The 17,629-nt window shown below is 45.2% G+C and overlaps 1 protein-coding gene across 5 annotated transcripts in view; it reads right to left on the reverse strand.

Annotated features, from left to right (window-relative positions):
- Positions 1-17,629, reverse strand: part of LOC135918021 (protein phosphatase 1 regulatory subunit 21-like) — a 247,346-nt gene that overhangs the window by 108,639 nt on the left and 121,078 nt on the right. For all 5 annotated transcript variants that reach the window (XM_065451686.2, XM_065451684.2, XM_065451685.2 and 2 more), the window contains 2 exons: positions 13,593-13,720; positions 168-329 (listed from right to left, as the gene is read on the reverse strand). In XM_065451686.2, the coding sequence (XP_065307758.1) occupies positions 168-329; positions 13,593-13,720 (290 nt within the window). The remainder of the gene's footprint in view (positions 1-167; positions 330-13,592; positions 13,721-17,629) is intronic.

The following is a 17,629-nucleotide window of genomic DNA, read 5'->3' on the forward strand; positions in this document are numbered from 1 at the left end:
ATTGTTGGCTGGCTGTATATTTCCTGTAGAAGCAACAAATTTCACCTGTTAATAAGATACCCACATCAAAATGACTTTTCTACGCCTGTACACTTAAGTAGTAGGTGTGCTTGCAAAACTTCCTCTTACACAAAAGGCAAGGGTATCTCGCTTGTCACCGTTCTTACCAGCTGGCACGTCCTGAGGTACGCAGTGCCCCTTTGCCTGAGGAGCGCCACATGCGGACCCAGGTGCGAGGTGCACAGTGGCCTGTTGCGGATGAGGCCCCTGCACTGGTAGGCCTCCCTGGAGAGCAACACCTTGCCATGGCTCTCAAGTGCTCGTGACAGCTACAACGATTCACACAAAAAGCAAGGCACCTAATCACCAGCCATATCAAATTTCCCTACCAATTTCAACAAAGGGAAATGGCAACCCTGCAGGTGCAATGGCATGGCCAGGCTTTCTTATTTTTTTGAAGGGGGAAGGAGGCCCCAATGTTGTTTTTGTGTGCGTGTGTGTGCATGCATGCCTTAATGTGCAGCGTTCCACTTTCGTGAAGTACATTTTGGTTTCAGAGATTATCTGTTTGTGAGCACCCTTGTGCTCAACTGAGTGTGATTTAATTGGACTTTGTGTAGAGTTACTGATGATGAATTAACGAAGGTTCTTTTTAACAGTACCAAAAACGATCGCAGAAAGCTGGAAGACTGTGTATGGATTGACAACTTTAAAATGCGGGCGTAAGAAGCATGGAGTCAACAGAGATGAAAAATAAAGCAACATTGTGTTGCTGTTGCCTTTTTCATCTCTATTATGTCGATGTAGTATGTTTATCTCTGTTACGTGCACTTGCATTTCAAAATCATTATCAAAGAAAATGACTGCTCACAGTGAAAGTGTCTTGAGAAAGTGACCCGTGTTACAATTTACCATGCATTAGTTTCCTTTACATGCTCATGTCGTTGGTCCGCACTGTCGTATGTTGTAAGAGTTATCTAGTGGTGCACAAAGTGAATTACGAAGTACAGGACGCAGTCGGTACATTCTTCAAATGCCTTATCTTGAAAGAATTCCTTCATATCTGCTCAAGGTATGATGACTGCATTTTTGAAGACCCATTTCCCATCAAGCTACTCACAGTTTGAGTGCTTGTGGCAGGCACGTACCCAGGGGGGGGCCCGGGGGGGCCCGGGCCCCCCCCGAAATCAAGTGGCATACCCCCCCCCCCCCCCCTCCCCAACCACGCCACCACTCCTCACACATTCCTAAAGCGCCGCCAGATCAATGTTGAGACTTGGCAGCTATTAATCGGTCAGCATTATGCTGCCTTTTTCACTCCTTTTAGATGGCCGTAGTTATCGGCATCTCTTGTAATGTGAAGGGAAGTTTTCTCATAGATACCGCACCCGTGCGATTACCTCGAGATGCGTTCAGTTGTCACCATCTATTCAACCGTCACGCGCATAGCTGTTGCTTTTGTTAGTTCAACCTTCTTTGTTTAGGCTGATCCTGGTACCAGGAAAGGGATGCGGCTGTTACTGAGCTGGTCTGTACTCTCGTGGAACGAGTTGCGGCCGGAGAAAACGCCAATTGCGTTTAACTTTTTCCTTTGCTTCATTATATCCTTGAGTTATGGCTCGCCGCGAGGCTGTCAGATGCCCGCAACTATATACACGTGATATGGGTTAGATAAGGTGGGAAATAAAATATGTGAAAGTGCGTCCATCATGATACCCTGCAATAACCCTTAAAACCATAAGCAAGATGAATGTCGCCCGTTACCTCGTCTGATTTTCCCTAACTGTATAGCACTTTTCGTGCAAAATTGGCAACTGGAAACAAAAATCGCAAGGAGTTGAGAAATGGATCGATCTACTAAGGGAGAGAGCCAAGGCAACAACCAAACTGCAAGGAAAAGCGAATAATAAAAAACGTTAACCGTTGTTTCTGAGAATATTTATGGATCAACGTCTATTTATTTAAAAAGGAAGTAGAGAAAATACTGCCGGAAGTGGAGAACGATTACTTGCTTTGAATGACGCTTCTACAGTTGTCGGTCGAACCACCTCACGTAGCCACTTCTCTGCTGTGCTTATGTGGGTGTTTTTCTAACCTTTCGCGGTGAGCGCAGTACATCTAGAAGTGCAGAGTCCTGCGCTCTACGCGGTTGTATGGGACTGGCGGCCGAACAGCGTTACACAATTCGCGGAACTGTCAAAACTGATCAACAAGGTCAAAATAACTGATATTCGAAACTATAACATGAGAAACACTGAAGAAGCCGTAAAAAATGAACGCAGCCTGAAATCAGTAAAAAAGAAACCTGGCTTGGGACAAACCGTGATGTATACACTAAAAGATAATATCATCAGCAATCTCGAAGATATAGTAAAAGCAGCGGAAAAATTCTAAGCTGACCTCTATACAGTACTAAGAGGAGTCACGATACCTCACTTAGAAACAGTAATGAACGGGATACAGAACCTGTCCTATAACTAGCGATGAGGTCACAAGGGCCGTGCAAGAAATGAAACGATGAAGAGCGGGAGGAGAAGATGGAATAACAGTCGATTTAATCAAAGATGGAGGAGACATAATGCTTGGAAAACTGGCGGCTTTTATACGAAGTGTCTATCGACTGCAAGGGTCCCAGAAAACTGGAAGAATGCAGACATTATACTAATCCAAAAAAGGAGACGTTAAAGAAGTGAAAAATTATAGGACCAAAAGCTTGCTCCCAGTATTATATAAAATATTTACCAAAATAAACTCCAATAGAACAAGGGCTGGATTTGTCAACCAAGGGAACAGGCTGGCTTCAGGAAGAGATACCTTACAATGGATCACATCCATATCATCACTCAGGTTATCGCGAAATCCGCAGAGTACAATAAGCCTCTCTAGGTGGCTTATATAGATTACGAAGAGGCATTTGATTCAGTAGAGATACCAGCAGTCATAGAGGCACTACGTAGTGAAGGAGTACAGAACGCTCACGTAAAAAGCTTGGAAAATATTGCTACGCATGTGGTGTTTGTTTGTTTTAACGAGGCGCGTGGGCACCATCACTCCAGAAAAGAGGAGGAACGAACTGGGCTCGCGCTGTGAATCTAACCGGTCAGCGCGCTGCAACCGTTGTTGTAAATATAATCTGCAAATAGTTTCTTGTCTTACTGACTTTTCCTTCGCGTAAGAATATCTACAGAGGTTCTACAGCTACCTTAATTCTACATAAGAAAAGCAGGGAGATGCCTATAGAGAAAGGGATCATACAGGGAGACACAATTTCTCCAAAGCTGTTCACTGCGTGCTTAGAAGAGTTCAAGCTATTAAACTGGATCGCTTAGGAGTAAAGATCGACGGCAAATATCTCAGCAACTTTCGGTTTGCCGATGACATTGTTCTATTCAACAACAGTGCAGACGAGTTACAACAAATGATTGGAGACCTTAACTGAGAGAGTGTCAGAGTGGGGTTGAATATTAATATGCAGAAGGTGAAGATAATGATAAATAGTGGGGCAAAGGAACAAGATTTCAGGATCGCCAATCGGCCACTAGAGACTGTGAAGGAGTTCGTTTACCTAGGTCAATTAATCACAGGGAACCCTGATCATGTGAAGGAAATTCACAGAAGAATAAAAATAGGTTGGATCGCATACGGCAGACATTGCCAGCTGCTGACTGGAAGCTTACCATTACTATTGGAAAGTAAGGTGTGCACTCAGTGCATTTTGCCAGTGCTGACATATGGGGCAGAGACTTGAGATCAAGTTAAGAACCGCGAAAAGAACGATCGAACAAAGATTGCTAGGCATAACTTTAAGAGAGAGAAAGAGAGCGGTTTGGATCAGAGAGCGAACGGGTATAGACGATATTCTAATTGACATCAAGAGGAAAAAATGTAGCTGGGCAGGTCATGTAACGCGCTGGTTAGATAACCGTTGGACCATTAGGGTTACAGAATGGGTACCAAGAGAAGGGAAGCGCAGTAAAGACGGCAGAAAACTATAGATGGTGCGATGAAATTAGGAAATTCGCGGGTGCTAGTTGGAATCGGTTGGCGGCAGCACAGGGGTAATTCGAGATCGCAGGGCGAGGCCTTCGTCCTGCAGGGGACATAAAACATGATGAGGATGATGATGATGATGATGATGGAGGGCCCCCCCCGAAAAAAAATCCTGGGTACGTGCCTGGCTTGTGGCATTGGTTATCTTCAGTAGTAAGCTGTAGTAGTCACATGCTTGTTCACTCTTTACAATGTACTGCTCATTTACAAGGGGAACAAACTCCTAACGTAGATCGTAACTCCATAAGCCCAGTCCCCACCCGCAGTAAGTTGTCTTTTCTCACACATTTATTTCCCATTACCATAGCTTTAAATTAAGCGTAACAATTAAATGCTTCCACACTTTCTCTGGCTTCATTATCTGTCACTTTGTATGACTGTGACTAATCTCCTCAAGTTTAGAAACTTTCAAGAATTAAAGGTCTATAAGGACGCATACTAAAAAGATTTGCGCCAAAACAACACACACAAGAAAGACGATGACACCACTCTTTTTAGTATGCGAGATCACCAACTAGCCCAGCAGTTAACTCTTCTAATCTATAAGGACAGTTTATTGAATTGATAGCTGAAAGCAGTACAGTCTACGCTCGTTACAGCGAACTCATGTACAACACTTTCGGATAAACAGACCATATTTCAGCCTTAGTTCGGTCTACCTATTTTATTAATGCAACAAAGTTCGCTCTTAACGGACTATCGACTACAGTGAATGAAATTAGTGGCAATTTTTTTTTTTTTCAAAATCGGGCGCATGAAACATACCTTTATCGTGTTGACACAAGCTGACAACTGACTTGTGAGGGTCAGCTGACGAACGCGGCTCAATATTACGCGCACGAGGGAGGAAGGTGGGGTGGAAATGCGCAGTCTTCTTTCGCGTGCGAGGCACGAGGAGGGGGAGGCAAAAGAGAGGGGGTTCTACTGCAACTGCTGCTTATGGCGGGGCCGCTGTATCTTGACAGCTATCTGCGATGTTGACAAAGTGCTTGCCCACATGGGCACCGTATCTTCAAAGCGATCTACGATGTGGACAAACTGCGCCCAGTTCCTGGTAGCTTCGTATGCACTGTGCTTTCGACGTTTAGTTCATGTTGAAGTGAGAGACAGCATGAAGGTTAGTTCATTTGCTGCTGCTGCTGCACTTATTTTGCTTAATTTGCTATCGCAACCAATGCTTCACCTTTTGGGCAAAACTGCAACCTTTTTTGTTTTTACTTTGGATGTTTGTCACTCACTCTTTGCAATAAAGTTGTTAGACATCGTAATGAAAGTTCTGGAAGTGAGGCGTTTCTTATATTACGGACTTCGGATAAAACTGAAGTTTTTTGTCGTATTATCAGGGTCCGTTGTAATGGGACTTGACTGTACTATTATGCAGCAGAAGAATGTAGGGGGACCTACTGTCAGATACTGCAAGTTGTAATTGCTAAAACAGCATCAAAACAGACATGTTTCATTACCCTGTTGAATAGAACATGTCGCTCCATCTAATTCTCTGTCACTGGTTGTGCCTGCCTTCTCCTGGCATGCATTCCAAGGAAAGGCTAAATGCAGATGAGGGACACCTCTCTCTCCATGTTCTCTGCAAGATCTACTAGAGGGAACCCTGGCGATACTGTCTATAGGTGCTGTAGTAGATGGATTTGCCTAAACTTCATCCAGATGGCTTCAAACGGCTTTGCTACATTGAAAATTGGTCATTTTCAAAGAAATATTGCGACATATATATACATGCAACATTTTGCAATAAATCTGCATGTGTGCAGAATTTTATTGCCCATTTTGTTTCGAAATACAAAATTTAGACCAACAAAGGCACAAGAAGGACAGTAAATAATGCCAAAAGAGTGTCTGAAGCCATAAGCACGAAGATGATCAGACAAATCCATGTAACAACCTTCACATCATGCATACTAGATGAATGATCGCGGTGCCCTCTGGTAAGAAACTCCCTCCAAGGCACTTGATAGATTGATCGATATAGAGATGTGTGCTTGATTATCTTTCTCCGGTGACCGCTGTTAACTGGCTAATAAACATTAAACTTTATCGCTCAGTGCAGGACGTGCCTGCATATATTGGAAGCATCTCGAATATTATTGATAGTTGTATTCATTGTCTGTTGTCGCTGCACCTTGTGTAATCTGATCGTAGGTACAACGCGAATTTTGTAGTACTTTCTGGAAGACCCACAGACACCAGCGATTACTCTGGAACCTTCGATTACGCATGTATAAAAGCCGATGTGCTTGACCCACAGATCAGGTTTTCACCGATCGCCGACTGTGTTCCCCTATGTCGTTGTGCTTTGAGTGTAACTTGATTTTCTGGGCACAAGTTCGCCCAATAAAGAGTTAGTTTTGCTATTTACAGTTCTACTGTGTTCTTGGCTATCAATACCACCTGACAATATCCTAGAGTAACACAGGGGCAGTAAGAAATGCCCTGCGAGAGGATAACTCCTGATAAATTCTCACCACCTGGGTTTCTGTAAGAGAAAGCTTCAACATGGCGCCGACTAAAATTTACATAAAAGGCAGAAATGCTCTCATTAACTGTTAAACAATTTGAATGGCAATTGTTGCATTTATGAGAAGCTGAATTCTATTAAGTGCAGGAAGCAGACTCCTGATTTAGGGCCTCACAACATTTTAACAAAAATTGCCTAAAATTGGTAAGTTTAAAGCTGTGTCAAACTATGTGTCAAACTCAGACATCGCAGTTATATAAATTATCTGTTAGAGCATCTAAAGTGGACAAATGTGATGTGCATACAAGTTTACAGTTTATGTGAAATTGTCGCAATACTTAAGAAGCTTTTGCAATATTCCTACTCAAAGATTGAATGAAAGAAATTGAAATGTAGAAATGATAAGCTAAAGGGAGATGACGGTGGACCAAAAAACAACTTGCTGCCGGCGGGAGCTGGACCAACAACCTCCACATTACACACGTGTTGAACTACCAATGGTGCTATGGCGGTTCTTATGTTCACATTTGTGGAGAACCACTCCATTTCACCACCCACAGCTCCAACCAACCAATCAAAACTTCAGATTCATAGATTCTTTCTTTTACGCAATACTTGGTTGTGTCCTTATGGCATGGAGAAATATTTGAAAGAAACTTGATGTAGAATGGAGAAAATCATACCTTTCTACTATGCTGTCAGCACAAAAATGTAATAGAAAATCGGTTGTCAGGAGGTGTCGTCACACCGCACAGCGCACAACTTTCTGTTGATGCAACACTGCCATTTGGCGACTATTGTAAAAAAAGAGGGATCTAAGCGCTTCACATAGCCACAGCGCCACATTTCACTGTGCAAAAACAAAAGCGAGGAAAGCAAACATAAAGTGCAAAAACTAGCATCGCAACTTCTTACTGCAGCCACTTGGACACAAAAGCATTCCCGTTGGCTCAAACAGATTCGAATTGCCGATGTGTGTCTCGCATGCATTTTGACAGTGGTAAGCTATGAATTTCTTTGTCCTGGTGAAGTTTGGCGATCACAGCAGGATGTGTCGCTGGCTTAGGTTTGTTTTGTTAATGTGTCCAAATGCAAAATTGATGACTGTACAATTCAGAACAGCAGAAGATCATATCAGAAACAAAAGAGAAAGATGTAGAAAGACAGGCTTAGTTGTGTAACAATCTCCCCCCCTTCAAGATGTCCACCCTCAAGATGTCCACCCCTCAAAAATTTCTGGGGAGGGTGAACTGGTATTTATGTATGTGTGGTATATTGTATAGGTATACAGTCGAACACGGATATATCGAACTTACATATATCAAATTATTGTCTGTATCAAACTCGTAAATTATCCCCTTGAAGATTCTGTGTAAAAGTATAGAAATTCGTACGTTTATACCGAACAATATTTTTACCCGCCATTGGATATATAGGACGCCGCGTGATCTCGCCACTCGCTGCACCCGCGTGCTCCGCGCCTCCCCCGAAAGGATCGGAAAATGTGAGAGCGAGAGGGAGGGAGGCTCAGACGGTACTCCCGCTGCGCACGCTCTCCGACTTGCGGCAACACCCTGCTTGCGGAACTGCTTTTATTTTTCTCTCTCCCAATGTCTCTCCTCCTTCCCCCGCGTAACCATAGTGATCGGCTCGGAAAAGGTAGCCAGGAACGAAGGCGGCGGTGGCCTCCTCCTTTTGCCTTTTTTTTTTTTCTTGTTGCTTTTTCACGAGTTTTGCTCAGCCAACCACAGCTCGTGCCTTTCGTACGTCGCTGTCGCCCTCGGAGGTGGCCATCGCGAGCGCTTTGTTGGCGGTGGCTGCGCACGTGAATTCTTGTGTTTTGTGCGCGTTCTTGTGTTTCGTGTTCATTATTGTTTTGCGTGCGTCTCACGACACGTGTGACTGGATTGTGGTGAGCTGACGCGGAAGCAATGGCTGCAGCAAGCACAAGCAGCGTCAAGAAGCGCAAGAACCTGGACTTTGCGCCAAAGCTGAAAGCCATTCAGCATGTTGAGGCGGGCGAGAAAAGTGCGACGGTGGCAGACGACTTCGGGATTCCTCGGAGCACTCTAAGCACCTTGTTAAAAAACAAGGCGGACATAAAGTCGAAAGCGGCGGAGTTACGAACGTCGGGAGCTTGTCGTGTGCGCGCTCCTGCCCACGAGAAAGTTGAAAAGGCCCTCTATGCGTGGTTTTTAGAGGTGCGGGCTAAGAACATTCCGGTGGATGGCCCAATGCTAATGGCTAAAGCCAAATGGTTTGCCGCTGCACTCGGTGATGACAACTTCGCCGACAACACAGGGTGGCTGCAGAGGTTTAAGAACCGCCATAAGACAGTTGGCAAAACCATTTCTGGGGAAAGCAGAGCCGTCATCAGCCAGGATATCCAGCAGTGGATTTCGAAGGAATGGCCGGAAATTTGCGCGAAGTTTTCATCCGCGGAAATCTTCAACGCAGACGAGACCGGGTTGTTTTGGCAGATGCTGCCCAGCAAGCCGCTCGACGTCCGGGGCAGCAAGTGTCACAGGGGCAAGATGAGCAAAGTCCGCGTGAGCGTTCTGCTCGCTGCTAACATGGATGGCTCTCAAAAGCTCCAGCCCTTTATGATTGGCAAAGCAAGGGCACCGCGCTGCTTCAAAAACTGTAGGCAGCTCCCCGTTCGCTACGCCTTCAATAAGAAGGCGTGGATGACGCGTCAGCTGTTCACAGAATGGCTGCAAGCGTGGGACGCCGAACTGGGCAAATCGGGGCGTCACGCTTGTCTCCTCGTCGATAACTGCTCGGCCCATCACACCACCTGCAAGCTCGAAAACATCGTGCTCAAGTTTCTGCCGGTGAACACGACAGCAAAGTTGCAGCCGCTCGACCAGGGCATCATTAAGTCGTTCAAAGTCAGCTACAGGAGGCGACTCATTGATAGACTTTTGGTGAACCTCCGCATGGGCACCGAGCTTAAGGTTGACCTGCTGGGGGCCATTCAAATGATGACGGGCGACTGGAAAGACGTGAAGCAGGATACTGTGGCCAACTGCTTCCGAAAGGCAGGCCTCGTGACAGCCAAACTTCCTGAAACCTGCGAAGACGGCGACGGTGACAACGAGTGCATGGACGACGCGTTTCGCGAGTTGTTGTCCCTTTTCCCGGCTGCCGTTCCAGCCGAAGTGTCTGCTGACGATTATGTGAACGTTGACAGCAATGTTCAGGCTGTTGCGAGCCTTGCCGACGAGGATATTGTAGCTGCAGTCGGAGGGACCCAGGCTGACAGCTCGAGTGGCGACGAAGATCGTCCGGATGAGGGTGCGGCTACACGCTCGTACTCCGCCGCTGAAGTGGCGGCAGTGTTCAGCTTGATTCGTCGTTGTTGCGGCGACATGGAAGGAACCGGGCTTTCGCACCTGAAAAGCCTCGATAAGATCGAGGTTGGCGTCTTTAATTTCATTTGCAAGGCGAAGAAGCAGACCAACATAAGCGATTTTTTTTTCACGTAAATAAAGCATTACGTTGCGTCGTGTGTACGGAAATTGTTGTCATTCTTGAATATGCCGATCGGTAGGTCATCGTCCGCCACAGGTAAAGTCTCTGGGCCTGTATTTTTTATATCGAATTTTTGATATATCGAATTAATTCGCGATCCCCTTCGAGTTCGATATATCCTTGTTCGACTGTATTGTGAAACAGTGTACAATACATCACTTTTGTCCATTTCAGATGCCTCAATAATAATAATAGAATTGTGATATAACTGTCTCAAGGAGAATTGCGATACAGTTGGGTGCCTCTACAACAAAGTGACCTGCATTACGAAGGTGTCCCATTTCTATTGTGAGCTGTGTGGTGCACGACCTTTACAATGGAGTGACCAGTATAATGAATGATTCTGGTGGCCCCAAGCAGTTCGTTATAAAGGCGTTCCACTATGTTTGTTTGTTTTTTTATTTCCAAGTTAGACTTGTAAACGCTGTGCTTCAGCTTTGACAAATTTGGTGATTTTCAACAATTTCTCTAAAAATTTTTTAATAACCTAAACAAAAACAATCTGCTCCCAACACTTGGTAGATTTTTACATCGTTTATTTTAAATACAAGAAACATCATCAAATTTGATGCACTGAATTGTGAGCAAAACGATTTCTCCATTTCCATGCATTCCGAGATAGGAGCTCTATGAGGAAAATCTTCCCCTTGACGTGCACAGAAAGCTCAGCACACAAGCATTCCTGCATTGTGGCCTTAGTAAAATTAAGTAAGCTTAGCTGGGAATTAAACAGTGGCGTACCAACTACTTCTAGAGCAGGGGGGGGGGGTACCGCATACCATGTGACCTATTCTCTCTCTCTCTCTCACACACACACGCACGCACGCACACAAACACACTGTTATGCCCATGAAAGACGTTTATTGACAAGCCAGGTACAATTACGATGCGATGATCAGCTGAGCATCTATCAAGATTCAGCTAGCCAGCCGTACATTGTCTTTCTCCTTCACCTCTCTTAATTGCCCCACATACTGAGGTGTAAACCCACTATGCACGTAAGAGTGTCCTATTTCCTTCAGTACAAATGAAGCCTGCCAGACAAGTCAAACAGGCTGTTGAGAAATAAAGGGCTTTAAGCAGGCGACATGAGAAAGTTCAGTCTTTGCTGACCGTCGGCCATTTGATGCGAGGCGTGCTATGCAATAGGTTAATTCGCTTATATGATCAGAAATAACACAGGGTACAACATAGTGGACCAGTAGTTTTTCACACAATCCATGTTTTCTTGTTGGTTTCCAGGGTCACACTAAGTCACCAAGGTCATATATCACGTGTCGGCGTTAGTGGTTATAGTGTGCCTTCGAGCGGCTTTGTGAAATAAGAGTGTGCAAAGAAGCAAGTCATCGGGCCTCTTCAGCAAGAGAAATGGTCTCGAATGTACAAAGATTATCGTGGCTTGAAAACACGAAGATAGTGTAGAGTGTATAACTAGGTTGACGAGCATAAAGAAGAAAGAAGGGACTGTAGCCCATAATTTCGTGCTGCAAGGTGTTAAATGTGTACATAATGAAAGGTAGCACGCTGTCCATGTTATCATGATCTGACGCAACATACGTGTACAGCATGTTAGTAAGAGTTCTGTTGTGCATTACATAAGGCCATTTGTCTGTGTATGATACGAGGTGGAATGGCGAAAACTTGAAGCACATAGACGAAGCATCTCATCGGCCACGGCTGCAGTGAACTGCCACCCACGATCACTGATGATGACTCTGGGAGGTTCATGTCGGAGAATTACAAAATGCAGCAGAAAAATACACACTTTGGTTGCTCTATCTGATGGTATCGCAGCTGTCTCACAGTAGCATGTCAAGTGATTGGCACACACAACAATCCGATGATTCCCATCAGATGACCACGGGGAAGGACCGTGAAGGTTGATGCTGACTTGCTCAAACAGCGTGCTAGGGGGTGGCACTGGATGTAGTCGAACAGGCGGAGCACTTGTCGGATGCTTGTGACGTTGACACTCCTTGCAGCTGGACACATACTGGTCGGTCGTATGGCACATTTTAGGCCAGTAGAACCTTTTCTGAATGCGGTAGAGTGTTCGCGTCATAGAGTTTCATACAATAATTACTAGAGGGAACTCTGGCGCTGCAGTCATTGTACCACCATCAAAACCCAACATGTTTGAGCTGCAGATCACATTTTTGACGATCACCAACTGTATTCACTGCTATTGTTGTGCTCTGAATGTCACTTGCTTTTAGGGGCACAAATTCGAATGCTAAATAGTTAGTTTTGTCATTCACAGTATTGCTACTGTGTTCCTGACTGTCACTACAACGTGACAATATTCACACAGCACCAATAGTGTTGTCGGCAGCATACTTTGACAAGCCCATCGCCGAATTTCACGAAAGTGAGACTACCTTCGAAAGTGATCACCCTAAATACCGTGGCAACGTGTATGGAAAGAGCGAAAGCATGTGCAAAGATTGAATTGATAAGCCACCGGAAGGTGTGCAGATCGTATTGGATTACACGTTCATACATGCAGTTCGAAGTTCTCTTTATACACAAGCACACAAGACTTTTCACGTATCTGTCGTTGGGTTTCCTGTTTCGTGGGGGTCGTCGTATCATGCTAACGCTGCAGCCTGCCATGTCAGACGAGGAGATGCTGCCGTGTTTGTGACTATGTTCGCGGATGTGCCGCACAGCCTTGACAACATTTGGAGATTCGACTGTGCAGGGGCCGCCACTGCAGGTGACCTCAACGCAGACACTGCTGCGCTTGAAGGACAGCTCTTGCTGCATGGTTCAAAGAAAGTCTAAGAAATTCATCAATTTCTAATAAAGCGTGATTGGCACCTGCAATGCAGTATTGTTTTCACATTTACTTTTTCTGCGGTTTTGGCTTCTCGCTCTGGCCGAGTATTAGCCTATAGCCTAAATTAAACTCCTCACAACTCTTTCGTGCGAAATTGTGTACTGTTAGAGACAAATTTTCCTGATCGGATTATACGACACAAGAATTACACTACAATTTTGCATGTTCTTCCAAGAAAATTGTATAATTGAGGTCCTACTTTACTTCGCTATGGCACCCAAGGATTTGGAAACCACTACTTTTTTGTGTGCAACAGTATTTAGAAAAGAAAAGGAGCAGCTCGTTAAGGTTTCTTTTTAGTAAAAATTACCATTGTGACAGATTGAACGGTGCTAGCCTGGTGCGGCTTCGAGGTGTCCTGGCTCTCCAAGAATGATGCCAATCCAAAGCCACCATTAACTGGCATTCCCATGCATACAACAGTTTTCCCCTCTCGGTGATATTGTAAGATACTATATGATCAGTTGCCTCGGAGAAAGATAACCAGAAGGAGGGCTCCTCCAACGTCCCCCTCTCCATGTGACACAGACCGAACGAAAGCTTCACGTAATGATCAGCAGCACTTTCCTCAGAAAACACACAGCTAGCTCTCGATGGTGATTGGCTGACATGAGTCCCTAGCCTTTGCTGCACTCTATGGAGTTGGCCTATAGCTATTGTCAGGTGCATAATGAAGGAATGACAATGGATCCTTGCCTTCTTGCAGCTGTTAGCAACAGATGCTAGGCTGCTGACCAAGCAGTCGTCTGTTGTCCTGGCCTCTGAGGAAACAGTCGGCATCTCGTGCTCAAGAAGCATGAGGGAACTCAGCTGCCTCTTGACATCTGCAAGGTCAGCCAGACAAGTCAGGAAAGTAGGTACGAAGCCTCACAGCGGAGCAAGTTAGCTCACAAAATCAGCATACACTTATTTTGACAGGACAGAAGGACGGTGACACATTGCTGAGCTACCAACTGCATCTTTATATACATTCAACAGACGAAATAAAGAATGCTGCTACATGCTTCTACAGTAGAACCTCGCTCATATGTAATAAAAAAAAAAGAACACAACACATACTAAACGGGAAAACGTAAGATTCAAAGTCCCTGAAAAGCTTGCCAGACTCAACTGTAGTTGACATCCACATAATGTCAAAGCGCTATGTAAATTGTTGCAGCACTAGATGCCAATACATGCTGAGCCGGTGAGGCCACAGTGGCCCGAGACACATGTCGTTTTTACGGCTTCGGCAAGCTTACGTTTGCACTCCTTGAATTTGGCCTGGGTCAGCAGCTTATTCAGGCAGGGCATTTTGGTGGTAAGTTTTGATGGGAGCTCAAAAAGCATGAATCATTGCAGCCCAAGACACCGCTGCGTGTCGAGCTGGTGAGCCCTGAGCAGCTGGAGACGCATCTTGTCGTCGTTCTATTGTGTGGTTTTTTAAGACAGTGACAGGAAATTGAAATCAAGAGGGAGGGCTTCGATAGAATACGATGACATGAGAGTGAAATGTGATGCCCTCTTTGCACCACGTGCAGCAGGAAACAAAGGCGCGTTTGGGTTATCACCTATTGAAAGTGTGCAGTAAGCTTCTAATTGCACTAAGCCAAACATGCTGTAACACAGATAGGTAAAGATGCTTATGCAATAGGGTTGAAGGCGATAGCTGCGAATGCTGTGTGTGACTACCCGTGAGGAGATCTGCTGGCAACGGAATAGGAAACTGAGTGCATGCCACGTTTTCAAGTGACATGAACGGGCGAGTACTGAGCAGAAGCTGCTGCGGCGAGCAGCTACCGTCCTCGATTGCACACGCCTCACGCCTTGTTTTGTTTACATGGGATCTATCAGCCACAAAACTTGCATACGATCGCAGTTTGCCAAGGTACTGAACCTTAGTGCCAAAAGATTGTGTTTTCTGAGAATGTATCAAGTGGAAAAAAATGAAGCGTAACTGTATAGGGCAATTTCTTGTGTTCTCGATTCATAATGGTGACGCTAAGAAATCGTACGATGTGGGATCATTTCAACAAGGTTCTGCTGTATATATCTTCACACCAAGACTGCATTTGTAGGCACATGTAGCAACAGTGAATGTAGGTACTCGTAGCAGCATTTTATGTGTGTGTTATCAGTTCTCCTATACATCCTTTTAATGTAAATAAAGATTCATTTGGTAGTTCTGCAATGCATGATCTTCCTTTTGCCCCATCAATATAGGTGTCTGCTGACTTCCCAAACATCAAAGTAAGCACAGTGTAGACTCCTGTAATATGCAGAGTAACAGATACACAATGGCACGCACTTGTGATGACAGGGCAACATTGGTTATTGGTGAAGCAGTGTGAGCATTCTAACCTAACACACATGCTTTCTATCCAGGTTCTTTGAACAGACCTCAATCATTAAATTCAATTCTAAGGTTTTACGTGCCAAAACCATGATTTAACTATGAGGCACGCCGTAGTGGGGGACTCCGGATTAATTTTGACCACCAGGGGATCTTTAACGTGCCCGCAATGCATGGGACACGGGCATATTTGTATTTCACCTCTATCGAAATGTGGCCGCCGGGGCCAGGATTTCATCCCGAGACCGCATTCTTAGCAGCGCAACACTACAGCCACTAAGCACCCACAGCAGGTACCTCATTCATTCGAGGTGCTATTACGTGCAAGCAAAAAGAAGCAGTAAACAGAGCACATGAGAATACCTTGATCTTAGCCAAAAGGCTGAGAAGATCACATTTCATGCAAGTTTTAAATTTGTTTATGTAGTTACGCATGTAGTTATGAGGTATGTTAGAAAGTCTGTAATGTGTAGTTGTGCTGATCCACTTATTTGCTAAAGGGGAGACGCGGGTCGAAAAACGGCGATTTTCATTAAAAAAGTCAGTTTTATGTTTTCGACTGTTTCAACAAGATTGATCCCTCCCCTTCCATATATAACGAAATCAGAGCCGTAAATGATCGGTAAATTATAAATGAACTCGGTGAAAGCACTCGAGGTGGCAAGAAAAGGTGCAAATCTGGCCCATTTTCCAGCGCGTGATGCGTCAAATCGCGGCGTCGCAAGCCATTGGGCTTGTGCAAGGCAATAGGCCTACACTTTTTCTCTCCGAGGTCGGCTTTGCCGCGTCACAATCTCCCCGGCAAGTAATAATAAAAACAACATTTCTCCGCCGAAACCGAGCGCTTTCGCTGGATTTCTATCACGTGGTGCGATTCCGGCCACGCCATTGGCTGCTAGCGCGCGACGCGGCCGCAGGTTGTCTGCTCTTTCTGCGACGCGCCGCTCTCTCGACGTGTTCCCAGGCTTTCGGCATTTTTCAGCTTCTTGTTTGGATGGATCCCGTGAAGAAACGCGATTTTCGATCTCGAAAGTATCGGTCGAAGCACAAGTTCAAGGGGACTCGCCGCAAAGTCAAGCGGCGTGCAATGGAGACGTCCGCGGCAGCTAAGCCTAACCTAGGCGACGGCGACGCTTTCGACGGTTCAGAGCCGGCCGGCCGCTTAAGTTTCGTTGACAGCGCAGACGAATTTGTCAGCGCATCGGAGAAAAAGTAGATAATCTTCGACAATCAAGATAGGAGCGGCGAGGGGACGGCAAGCACCTTTATCTGCGAGATCGGCGTCGGAAACGTGAGCGCCGCGGCATGTCCGGCGTGCGGACGGCGCGAACTTTTTATCCGCGAGTTGGCCAAAAAACGGAAACGACTCGCGTCGTTTTTGGGGTTGTGTTGCAACAATGCAGCGTGTACCACGTCCGTTATCTCGTCAACGTATTCGTCGCGGCGTGCATCTCCGGTACACGACGCTAACGGTGGAGCGCGCCCTTCGGCCAGCCCAAAAGAGTTTCGCCGTGAATATCAAGGCAGTGGTTGCGGCGCGCGCATTTAGAGCTGGACACAATCAAATCGTCCAATTTTGTGCAGTTCTTGGTTTACCAAAACCGATGCACCATAAATCGTTCACCGCCATAACAAAGAAAGTGTATCTCGCTGCTACAAAAGCAGTTGCTGAACTTGGAGTTGGCTCGGAAAGTAACAGCACAGGATGTGGGTCAGCACGGTGCTCACGAAGACTCTATGAGAGAACAACATATGGCGCAGGTGAATTCTAAAGTAGTGCACTGGATCTAGATACCCTGGCCTGCATTATGTGCAATTTTTATATAGATTTCAGCGCTACAACACAAATAAAGAACTTTTATAACTTTCAATCATGTTTTTCTCAGCTTCATATTTTTGGCCAAACATGGCTTTTGTGCACGACATTTGATGTACTTATTGCGGTCCAATCAAGACCAAATTTGGTGTGCATCATCTTTAAGATGTGTAGAATGCGCTGATCTAGGTTTTAGTGCAACCAGTTTATTTTTAAGAATGAAGATGTTCAATACCCTTGGGTACCAGTCACTGAAAACAAAGCATCAGATATGGAATTCTCTGAAAACGTTGCCTGTCAAGGGAAATGCATTATCTTGGTTATTAGCACTCACTGGAGTGTTGGGGACAAGAAACGCCATCTTGCACTGCTATATCATGCCAACTGCTAAGTCCAGTAGCTGCACAAACATGCACTGTTTCTCACTTATGCATGGCACTTAGGACATGAAAGCATCGAGCTATCCTAAAGCTAAAAACAGATTTGTAATGAGGATATCAAGCTATATAAGTGGTACAATTTTCATTTGCCTAGCAATAATATTTAAAAAGAAAGGTTTCTGAGGAGCGTCTCCCCTAAAGTGTG

This window comes from Dermacentor albipictus, chromosome 7 (assembly GCF_038994185.2).
Source record: "Dermacentor albipictus isolate Rhodes 1998 colony chromosome 7, USDA_Dalb.pri_finalv2, whole genome shotgun sequence".
NCBI classification, from domain to species: Eukaryota; Metazoa; Arthropoda; class Arachnida; order Ixodida; family Ixodidae; genus Dermacentor; species Dermacentor albipictus.